General features: G+C 36.0%; 1 protein-coding gene across 1 annotated transcript in view; it reads right to left on the bottom strand.

Annotated features, from left to right (window-relative positions):
• Positions 1–12,355, bottom strand: part of LOC145683661 (uncharacterized) — a 77,193-nt gene that overhangs the window by 44,131 nt on the left and 20,707 nt on the right. The window contains exon 2 of the mRNA XM_081755000.1: positions 5,378–5,508. Within this exon, the coding sequence (XP_081611126.1) occupies positions 5,378–5,508 (131 nt within the window). The remainder of the gene's footprint in view (positions 1–5,377; positions 5,509–12,355) is intronic.

Below are 12,355 nucleotides of genomic sequence, written 5' to 3'. Positions count from 1 at the left end.
TCGGCCACGATTGAATTCGTTGTACCAGTTTTTCACAGTGCTATAGGATGGTGCTTCGTCGCCATACAAAGATTTAAGTTCATCGATGCACTCTTGTCGTGATAATCCACGTCGAAAGTTGTGAAAAATGATCGCACGAAAATGTTCACGAGTTAATTCCATTTTTTTGCCAAGTTGATTTCTTCAAGTACCTGTAAAAGAAAAAAAAATTGTCGTAAGTCAAAAAGTTCTGAGTACATTTATGCTACAAAATGTCAAACTTTCCAATGGAAATGTCAGATTGCACCTGGCAACACTTAGTGTTGCCTAGGCCAGAAATATATATAGCAACCCTCGTATCATGCTTGTGTACTGAACGCCTAGGACTCCTGTCAATAGCATTCTGTACCTTCTCAATGTTTTTTGGTGTCCACACTGTCCTCGGCTTTTCCGGTGGGTTTTTATTCGTGGCACTTTCTGTAGTACAAAACTGATTAATCCACCTCCGAATGATGTACCGTTCTGGTACTCTTCCATGTTTCTTAATGTTGTAGTGCTATCGAAACTCCCGCTGTGTAGCTACCACACTGTCACCACTTTTGAAACGTTTCAGTCGCAAAAGTGCGATGCGTCTTGGTCCAACGCTCCATTGTAACTAAAGTGGCATCCTTCCTGCTACACTCTATCCTGCTCGGTTGTATGCTCACTGCGCTATCAACTGTTGAAAATGGTAGGTTGTTTCTGCTGGACTATATATATATATATATATATATATATATGAAATGAAAGGATGTATATAAATATGGATAGAGCAGATCGAATATTCACCAATGACAACGGAGAAGAATCTGCATCCATCATTCACTAATCATGTGGAAAGCTACTTTCTTCCAACGCTTGTTCCAATCTATATAACTTGAGTTTTCAGCTGAGTAGTTTGAAAAATCAACTGAACAGTAATTTAAGATCTCAACTAAATAGTCTTAAAAGTATCTGATGATTAGATATATCTATACTAATGAATACCCGTTGATTATAATGTTCCATCTATGATCTAGGTTGCCCTTATCAAAATTGAGTCTACGCCTTTTGGTCCTGATAAAAACAAACTCAAAAAAGTTTCTTTCTGTATTACTGGAACATGGATATAAAACCGTAGTACATTCTATGTTATGCTATATCCTACAGATATTTCGATACATCCGAAGTATTGTTTTTCTTTTTTTTTCTGGCGTATTTGATATGGTCTTTGACCCCAGTTGAAATGTTCCTCTATGTTATACTATCATAGAGTTCGTTACATTCTTACGAAATATTGTAGATTCCTAGAGAAGTCAATTCGTCTTTGAAATAACGACATAGATAATTTTTCCTTCCGATTTAACATATGGCTGCTAAAAGCTAATCCCAATAAGAGTAAATCCATAACATTTTCCCTACAGAAAAATATTGTACACATTTCATACAACATAAATTGTTTGCCCATCACGAGAATCAATAGCCATAAGGATCTCGGAGTTACTTTTGATACAAAACTAACTTTCACAGAACATATAAACACTATCACTAAGCATTTGATGTGTCTTTTAGGACTTCTGTAGAGATTAACAGAAATTTAACGACTTTCTACAAAGCAATAATTTCTCCTAAATTGGAATATTGTTCACCTATCTGGACAATATCAGCTCCTACAAACCTATCCGGGATAAACTCAGTTCTAAACTTCTTCCTTACAATAGTACGCCTTAGAGTACCTCGCACACGTGTGATGACAAAACACGCACTGTTACAACCACTAAATATTCAACTACCTGACAGTTGTTATAAAATCAGTGATCTCAAATATCTGTATAAAATCGCACACGGTCAACTCAGGTCCGAAACGCTACTCTCAGAATTGTATTTCCGAATTTCCTTCAGACAAACACGTAACGCATACCTTTTTCATACAGTACGACCTAGACTTTCATTAGTTCAACGTTCTACGAAATGTCACATACACCCATAGATTTATTTAATTCTGAAACTGCATATAACTCCGCACTATGACGTCATTTTAATGGATAAATTCTAGTCAGCTATTGTCAACCTTTCTTGTTATTACTTGATATTGTTGTTGTTATTATTATTATGTCATCATCTCTTAGATTTGTTAGATATTCCAGTGTAAACTGGCGTTTATAGTGCTGCCAAAATGTCTTGATCCGTGGCAAAAATGCGAACTAAAGTTCAACCCTCGACACACCCACGCGTTGAGCCAATAAGGGTTCAGCTGTTGCTAAGCGAGAGAAAGGGAGTGGAATTCTTTCAGCCGATAGCAGCGCTTGGTGCGGAAGACTAAGTGTCAAGTCAATGTGGTATATCTTTAGCTGTATCTGGAATCATGCTCGTTAATAAATAAATAATTTCTGTATGTTGATAAGAAATTTTCGAAACTACGTAGTAAAAGATTTTAACGAGTATTCAATTCCAAAGTTGTTGCCTGTTTTCTTTAACTTTTCAGAAATGCCTGTCCAGAGAGTTACGGAAACGATCTTTTTTATTTTTCTAGCGTGTGTGTCAAAGCCGTTTTTGTTGCCTCCATCAACCAGTATTCTGATGTTTTTATTAAATTCTGTTTCTTTTCTAGAATACCTGAAGGCTGTTAGGAAGAAACTTTTCCAAATGTTAACCTTGATGTGATGTGAATGTCCCGATTCTTTTGTGAACAACAATCTGAAGCTGTTGTTTTCCTACTGTAAAGGGATCTGTGTGTTGGTGCTAGCGCCCACATTAAAGGCTGTTAATGATCGAACTATAATTGATTGATTGATTTTGTAATAACATATTTTTTTCAGCTAACAATAATGTGGTTCGTTCTGTTTGGGTTTGTGAGATTAAGTGTATTTTGGGAAAGGACAGAGACCTTTGCTTCGTTATTATGTATTTATGTAGCGGCGCAAGATGCGGACTGATGCTCTAAAGAACCAGCGACCGACTGTTCTGTGTTTTGCTAATTCAGCACCTTGTAATTGTGATATAATTTATGTGACTGTTTTTGCGTTTTGAAATAGATGTTTGAGAGACTTTTTTTTTCCCAATTCCTCCCACGATCTCATACTACACCTCCCGTGACGTCTGGGACTCGCTACTTGGCTCACTTGTAATAGTCGTCGAGCCCTGGGTCCGATGTTAAATAGGACCGAAGACTTCCGCTTGGAGAGTTAGATTGGGGGTTGGAATGGCAATTGGAGCTGCAGTTGGCCAGTGGTCGAGATTTTGATCCACAAGGGAGAACTTCTATAACGGTTCGAGACCAACTGACGGCTAGGTCTCTTGAGAGAGGAAGGAACCAAGTCTTTGGATACGTAGCCCGATCTTCGAGGAGTAACAGCTCTACACCCAGACGTCGCAATGAAGGTATTTCTATCATACACCTAATTTCCTTCCAAACCTAGTCTCTTTCTTCTAGAAAATTATATCGCTAAATTCATTACTGTTTATCCATGCCTTTATCTCAGAGGCAGCCGTCCGATCCAGTAGTCAATCATCCCGAGCTAGATCTCCCGCTTATTTCTATTGACGGCTAGTGGTGTAGAAGGGAGTTAAAGCCAATTCTCCTGTAATTTTCTTCCCTCTTGCATACCCTCTTCACTACAGAACGAAGTGCAGAAATTTTTCTGTCTGTCCTGTATATGTGAATTAAAAAAAAAAAAAAATCATGTTTTCTGACTTTTCTTTTGTGATGAATTTCATACTATCGTGAATGCTGATAAATTCTTTGACTATATCAGAGATGTTCTTGCCTTTGTCCATATACCGGAAGCATTTAACAAATCTGTATTTCTCTCTGATAAGGACTTTGGTTTCGAATTGGTCCATTACGATCTTAGCAAGAAGAGGAGGTAACGGGTTTCCCATTACAAGATCTTTTGTTTGCTTGTAGACACGTTCTTCAAATTGGAAACAGCTATTTTAGAATCAGGATTTGAGAACTGTTGTAACTTCGTAACTCATGAGATCGGATATCTTGTTTTTTTTTTTTTTTTTTTTTTCTTAGCTTCCTCTGTTTGCAGGTTATGACTAAATTGATCAGTATAAAATTGAATATATCTGTGACGTTCAACGAAGCTAGGTGTAAATCATCTGCATTAACTAGTGATCTGATGTCTGGAATGACTTCCATACTGTTTTTGATGGAGTGTATGGAACTTGTGATGTTTTCAAAGATGATAATGACTTAGCCTATTTGAAGTAGGATGGTTTCTACTAGAGATCAGAAGTCTTAAAGAAAAGTTTTCTTTGTGAATTTTTGGAAGTTCAAAAATTAACCGTAATTATGAGGCGTCTACTTTAAGAAATTTAGCTTTAGCCTGGTCAATGATCCAAGATTCCTCGAGAACAGTGCTTGCTTTCCTAATGACTTTGTTCAGCGGATTTTTGATGATGAGACAGGATATATTGTTTATTTTGGATTTTTTTTTTTTTTTTGTAAGAGTTTTTATATATGATGGTGAAATTAATGCAGCAAGAGTTGTTTTTGGTTGAGCTAATCTTTAAACTCCGTAAGAATTTTCTTTTAAGTATGGTTTCTATGTGAAAGAGTGTTTGAGATTTAAAGCTTAATACAAATTGACATTCGTTCAAAAATTTTTCTCTTTCTGTGGAGTCCTCAATGAAATTTGCCGCCTTTTAGACGGAAGATGTGAATTTCGGTATTACAATTGAACAAACTATTAAAGATCCCATTAAATTTCTGTGGAACTCGTTGTGTAGTCAAATTGTAAAATAGATTCTGGGTTATACGACCTGTACTGTTTACCTGATTTCAGCTTCTTCCGTGTTCTACTGGAATTTTAACCGAGAACCCTTGTATTTAGAATGAGTCGGAGCATTTATCGCCTGTGAAATTTCCGCTTTCTGCTGTTGGGTGGCTATTTCTTGTGACAATTAAATATGACATTAGAAATTGTTATTTTATTGGCTGTGAATTTTATTTCACCTAAATCTTTTGTGTTGGAATTACGTTTGCCAGTAAGTGGCGGAATTTTTCCTGTCTTTTTTGATGTTCTTAAATGAAATCGAGGGCGACGTTATTATAAACGGGTTATTCTTTTCTGTTGCAGTCAAAACGGACAACTCATATTTAATGAAAAATCATGTTCCATAGGTGTCCGTTGCACAGAGGTTGAACTCTATATATGGTATTAATTAAAACTACTTGCTTGCTTGCTAATTAATTACTAAGAATAATCCAAACTAACTATGAATATCGACACATTAAGCCCTGTACATGAAATCTCGAATATGGCTTATTCAGAAATTGATTTAACAGACTATAGCTTCGTGTCCCTCCCAGCCTTTCAGCAGTACTTTCGTCAGTGTCTGTATGCTAGAGTTAGTAATTGAAACCACTTACCTGTTGCTGACTGAGGAGATGATGCAATCAGACTTGGGATCTGTGTGGTTGCACCAAACTGCGATCTCATCGAGCTAGAGGGAGAATTCGCAAATCCAGATTGAAAAGGATTTTGTGATCCGGACATTTTACTAAAGAAAAGAAAGAAAAAAGTAGAAAATAACCCAATGCTAGATTACATCAATAACATGTATGAAATTACAAGTAAAACTGAAATTTACTACTTTAGTAGAGTAATACTACTGATATTTTAAATCTACTGATATTTGTAAAGAGACACCTAGAGGATGTCCTTACGCGGGTAGAAGAAAAACATGATCATGATTCAAGAAACAAGCGAAACTTTTCTATTGTACAACATAGGAATGTATTATGTGAAAAAGGGTATAAATACACGGGTATCATGCTTTACAATAAACTTCCCAAAACTATGAACTCAGGACTCTGTTGCTAAATTTAAAAAAGAACTCCAGAAGTATTTATTACAACACTGCTTTCACTTGGTAGAGGAATACATGAATTGCTAACAGAAAAAAAAAATGATCTACAGTAAACCAATGTCATTACTTGTTCAAGGATTTCTAAATACACTGCAAGTTATAATTACTGACTCTAACTCTATCATGTAAAACGTAATGTATAATAAGATGTAAGATATAATTATTAACCTAGTGTGTGTAATTTTTATTATTATTGTTCTTTTCACTTTTGTGTTTATATATAAATGACGTGTATATTTCATATGCATTGTAATAACTAACTAACTAACTAACTAACTAACTCTATGGCCTATGGAACCCGGAGGTTCAGTGCCGCGTTCACAAAAGCTCTCCACTGACTTCTATCCTTAGCTACTTGCATCCAGTTTCTACTTTGTATTCGTATCTCTGCGAGATCCATCTTAATATTGTCCTCCCATCTGCGCCTAGGTCTTCCTAATGGTCGTTTTCCTATGGGTCTACCAGTCAAGACTTTGAAAGCGTTCCTACTTTCTTCCGTTCTAGCTACATGACCTGCCCACCTAAGCCTCCTAGACTTGACGACCCTAACAATGTTGGGTAAACCGTATAAATTATGTAGTTCCTCGTTATGAAGTTTCCGCCATTCCCCATTCTCGTTCCTCTTGGGTCCGAATATTCTTCTCAGGATCCTGTTCTCAAATACTTTTAGTCTATGTTCTTCCCTCAGAGTAAGCGACCATGTTTCACAACCATACAGAACAACAGGCATGATTATCGTTTTATATATTTTAAGCTTCAAATTCCTCGACAGAATTCGCGACGACAAGAGATTTTTGAACCGAATAGTAACACGAATTCCCTGCTTTTAGTCGACATTTAATTTCTTCGTGAATATGATTTTCGTCTGTTAATATTGATCCTAAATATTTGAAAGTATCCACTTTATCAAAAGCATTATTTAATATTTTAACGCCTCCACAATTTGCCGTATTACGGTCCCGACGCACTTCCATGTATTTAGTTTTCTCTGCATTTACTTCTAAACCCATGTCCCTGCAAGCGTTTAATAAGATCTCTGCATTTATTTCTACTGTTCTCCTATCATCCCCTATTAAATTTACATCATCAGCATATGCCATCATATGCATTGTAATACAGTGTTAAATGTATGAAAAAAGGACGAAATAAATAATGCAATAGTAACGATTCATAATCGATTTCATAATAGTAACTTTCTTTTTTTCTTCTAAAAAAACAATACGGTATGTCAACATTGCAGGCGAGCGTGAAAAAACTTTCTTGTTTTGTCTTAAGTTCCATGTTTATATATATTGCAGGCTAACGAAGACGCATGATTTAATGTGAGTAATTATGTAAGAATTTATGGACGAAAGAAGAGAGAACCAAGAAAATCTACGGATATGATGGTGCCCATTAGAAACTCACATGGAAGTCTGTGGTGGATAACATCGTGCCCGTGGGTTTTTTCGGGGTACTCCCGTTTCCTCCCAGTTTCTCGTTCCACTCATTCACATGCTTTAATCATCATCTCCCTTAACCTACAGGGCATAATCGTGGGACGTTAGACTGAAATATTTCATTTCATAAACTCTTATGGCCTGGCATCAAACCAGGAACACCACGTATCAGAGGTGAACGCCTTGCCACTACGTTAACATATTTCTCCGCGAAGAAAACATGGAAATCTTTTTTTTTTTTTTTTTTTTTAAATTTGAAGTCTCACGTTTATGTACCAAAGCTAAGGAAGACGGTGATGATGGGATGAATGATAACGGTGAGATGATGAAAGTGGGAGGAAACGGAAGAATCCCAAGAAAACGCACGCACATTATGTTTTTGGGGAGATGAGCGTTCTTACACTACATCACTACTGTACCAGGATGTTCCTCAGTGTAAATAACTGTAATGTAAAAACGTAAAATCGTAGTCATTTCAAAAACTTCAGATTCTTTACCTACCTTAACACACAGGCAGTGGTCCACAAAAACATTTTTCTTTTTTTTTTTTTTTTTTAATATTGTAGAAGTTCTGCTGATGCAGGAATAGATAGAGCTAGGTTGAATAAATCATGAGTCCGGAATCGTTTCCCATTACAAGATTTATTACAAAAAATCCTTTAATAACAACAGTATTCACAGAAATACTTTAATACAATTTTCTCTATTGAGAGATAGAAATTAGGTAGCCCAAAACTGTGCGGCCTAGGGCAGGATCTCTAGAGAGCTCCGGGCAAGCTAGGTAGAGTGGTGTAGGAAACCCTAATGCTTCAGGCACTCAGTGAGGGGATTAAGAGTTAAAGAGTCACAGAGCCCGGAAGAAGGCTAAGAAACTGAGGTTGGGATCCTGACAGAGCCCCGAAGCAGGCTAAGCCAGGAGGAAAGGAGTATCGAAGCACAGAGATGTACCGATACCCGATACCGATATTGAAGAGGCCGATACTGCCGATACCGATACTTTTCGACACATTTCTCATATATCATCAGGAATTTTCAGAATAATGCAATGATCAACACTGTAATAGCGTATATTAGATATGAGGCCAAAATTTGACATTCAAAGACAAAAAGCAGAATTTCATATTAGGTTCCACCCAAAAAATATATTTCCTCTAAATTTAATACAGCTCACATAAAATGAAGTAAAAAGTAGCAAATACTTACTTAGTGTAAACTTAATTCTGAGAGTCAGTGATTGATATTTAAAGTGATAATCTACTTTGATAGTTACAGTGTATTTACAAGTCTCTATTACATACTCTATTTAATAGTCTCTATAATGCAAGCAGATACTACCGTTACAAATTTTAATTATTTACAAAATTATGCGTGCAAAACCAGGTGTTGCTGTGTATACAAAAAAAATAAGAGGGTTATTTAAGCGAACTTGAAAATGCTAAAACTATTTATTAACTTTAGAACTAATTGTTTTTAACCAATGAAAATTTTCTATAAGATATTTTCAACAGTTATATGCATTGTTATGAACTCATTCTCAACTTCCAGTTAGCTTTTTGGAATTCATAGTTTCTACAAAAGGATTGTTCATCACATCAAGGAAATCTGTAACACATGTCTCGCACAAAAACTATATCATTAGAAAAATGATATACGAAAAACCTGACAAAAACTTTGTTTCAATTCTTAAATTAATGTTATTATAAAATTATATTTTTTGTACATGAAAGTGTTAGAAGCCGTTTGATTGTAATTGTATGACTTTGAAGAAGTAACATAAAAAAATAACAAGAAATACATTCTATATTCTATTCAAATTTTGTAAAATGTTAGTGAAAATACAAACCAAAAAAAGTTTATTTCAAAAGCTCCATTCATTTGTAGTAGTTTCGAAATATTTGAACACAATTTAGTAATTTGCGACATCACTTGTTACACTAACTCTATTTTCTAGTAGTTAAAATTCAGTAAACGCAAATCACAATGAAGAAACATAAGTGTTTCAGCTGTTTTAGGGTTCATTCTACTTCTTAAATTATCGTATATATGTCCACCATACTAAAGAAACATTCACTTTCAACTGACGATGGGGGAGCACTGAAATATTTCTTCACAAGTAGTACAACTAAAGGAAAATATTTATTGCATGTCGTTTTCACCACGATAGAGAATCATCATTTCTTGAGCCTGCTATCCTGACTGAGGACCTTTGGCTTTTCTTCACCACTATTTGGCATGGAGGGACTAATTGAGTACGAGTAGTGCAAATCAAAGGCGTACACATGCATAAAGACAACGATTGTACAATTGATAATAATTTAGATCAACTTTACGTCTAAAAGAAACCAATGAAATATAAGAGTCAGTGTTAATATCAAATGAATTGAAAATAGTTCGGAAATGTATCGGTAAATATCGGTGTCCATTTGCCGATACTGATACTCCTAAAACTAGCCGATATCATCGATACCGATATATCGGTACATCTCTACCGAAACAGTCTAGAGGCTTAGAGGCTGGATTCTCCTAGTGCTCCATGGAAGCAAGAAGAGGGAGACCAATCGAAGACTGGTGCCTATCCGCTGAATGTTCTCCAATATAAAGGCGCTCCTGGCAGCGGTGGCGCTGCTGCTTACATGTTGTCATGTGACTTGTAGGTGGCGCTAGTGGTTCGTCGTTCTGCTTCTTGTAGTAATCCCACGTGAGGTGTAGTACTCCAACATACATATATTTGGTTGATGTTTAGAAACAAGAGCAGGTGTCATTGTTTACAAACACTAACACGTGGTACATTACAATATGCAGAGTGGAAAAACGTCACGACTGGATTGTGAATCGAACACAGGTTTCCGTTGTTTTAAGCACTATACACTCCTTAAACAATCATACTTCCTATCACTCTTAAAGTCAGTACTGGCCCACTGACAAAATGAGCTACAACTACTTTTGTGCATAGACAACCCAATGTCTACATTACACAATACCTCTGACGGTTGAATTATATATATAATAAATTGACGAAATAAAAATTTTATATCACAATAATTCCTTTATAAGTGCAGATTCAACCATATTCACTCTTTGTATATCACTAAATTTCATTTTTCATATATAATACATAAGTTAATAGTCACAGGTGTTATGTAATGTAGGCATTAATTAAAAAAAAAAAAAAACTAACGTGAAGCATCATAAAAATCCTCGTGGAAAACTTCAGTCAATTTCGTCAGCAGTGTTCGACTTCGTCGGTGTAAATGAAAAACTAAAGCTGTTAATTCGTCATATTGAGTAGCTGTCTCCACCCAAGAAACTAAGATAAATACGGTCGAAACAAGCGTGACAAATTTATTCTTCATACACTATATAACTCTCTTTGCATAGCCTATGGAATCCGGAGGATTAATGCCGCATTCATAAAAGCTTTCCACTGAGTTTTGTCCTTAGCCAACCGGATTCAGCTTTTACTTTGTATTCTTATTACTGTGAAATCCATCTTAATATTGTCCTCCCATCTGAGCCTATGAAAAAGTTTGTACTTTCCTTCATTCTGGGTACATGACCTACCCATCTGAGCATCCTAGACTTAATAACCTTAACAATGTTAGCTAAATAGTATAAATTATCAGTCTTTCGTTATGAAGCTTCTAGCATTCTCCATTCCCGTTCTTCTTGGTTCCAAATATTCGCCTCAGATTTTATTTTCAAATACTTTTAGACTGCATTCTTCCCTCAAAGTACGTGACTATGTTTTGCAACCATACAGAACAACAAGAATTATTATCGTTTTATATATTTTAAATTTTAAATTCTTCGACAGAATTCGGGAAGAGAAAAGATTTAAGACTGACTAATAACACGAATTTCCTGCTTTCAGTCGATATTTTATTTCTCCAGGATACGGTTTTGGTCTGTTAATGCTGGTTCCAGATATTTGAATGTAATTACTTTGCCTAAATTTTTATTGGTCTTTTAACGTAGCTGTATTACGGTCACGGTGAACTTCCACGTATTTAGATTTCTCTGCATTTCTTTCTATTGTCCTCATATCATCACTTATCAGATTTACATAAGCATAAGTCATAACCTGGTGAGTGGCATTGAGCTGTAGGCCCTTGTCATCTTTGATTTTTCTTATAGCATATTCTAGGACAAAACTAAATAATAACGAAGACGACGCATCTCCCTGTTTCAGCTCATTTCGTGAAAGCTTTAGGACAAGTTTTTCTTACTCGGGTTTTATTCTGGGATTCACTTAAATACATCTTAATTAATCTAGCTAGCTTTTCTCGATATTCCGAATTCGGTAAGAATTTTGTACCAATGTTTACCTCCTAACAGAGTCGTAGGCCTTTCTGAATCAATAAATAGTACTGCAGAATTCTATTCCCATTTATTTTCGAGTTGAGTCAAGTTGATTTTAGTTTAGCGTCCCTTTCAGCAGCGAGGCTATATGAGACGTGGACCTACTGATTAACGTGGAATCCGAACCACATGAGCTCCCGCCAGGAATCGAACCCGGGTCTCCCACACCAAAGCTGCGTACGCTAACCGCTTAGCCACGAGGGAGCTCCCATTTATTTTCGAGTATTTGATGAATGATAAATATCTGTTCGGTAGTTAATCGAATTTGCCTAAATCTGCACTGATAATCTTCAACACTTCATCTGCATATGGGGTCAATCTTGCTAACAGAATGTTTGAAAGGATTTAATAAAATGTTGACAGCACAGATGCCTTGATAATTTTTATAATTAGTTTTGTCGCCTTTATTGAGAATTGGAGAAATGATTGATTCTTTCCACTCTTATGGTAATTCTTTTTTGTTCCAGATGACGAGAATGAGTGTATCTCTTTCCACAATTTTTTCCCTTCGGCTATAATTAACTCACCAGGAATTTCGTGTACACCCGGAGATTTGTGTTTCTTTAACTTCTTTATAACAACTTATATTTCGGTTCGGTTAGGCTCTGGAATACATGGATCTGCAGTATACATTTCACTTTCACCACGTACATTTATCTTTTGGCTGCGTGTCCAGCAAA

This window comes from Thermobia domestica, chromosome 4, assembly GCF_964235325.1.
Source record: "Thermobia domestica chromosome 4, izTheDome1.hap1.1, whole genome shotgun sequence".
NCBI classification, from domain to species: domain Eukaryota; kingdom Metazoa; phylum Arthropoda; class Insecta; order Zygentoma; family Lepismatidae; genus Thermobia; species Thermobia domestica.
Note: the sequence above shows the minus strand (reverse complement) of the source record. Positions and strands in the feature narration are given on the sequence as shown.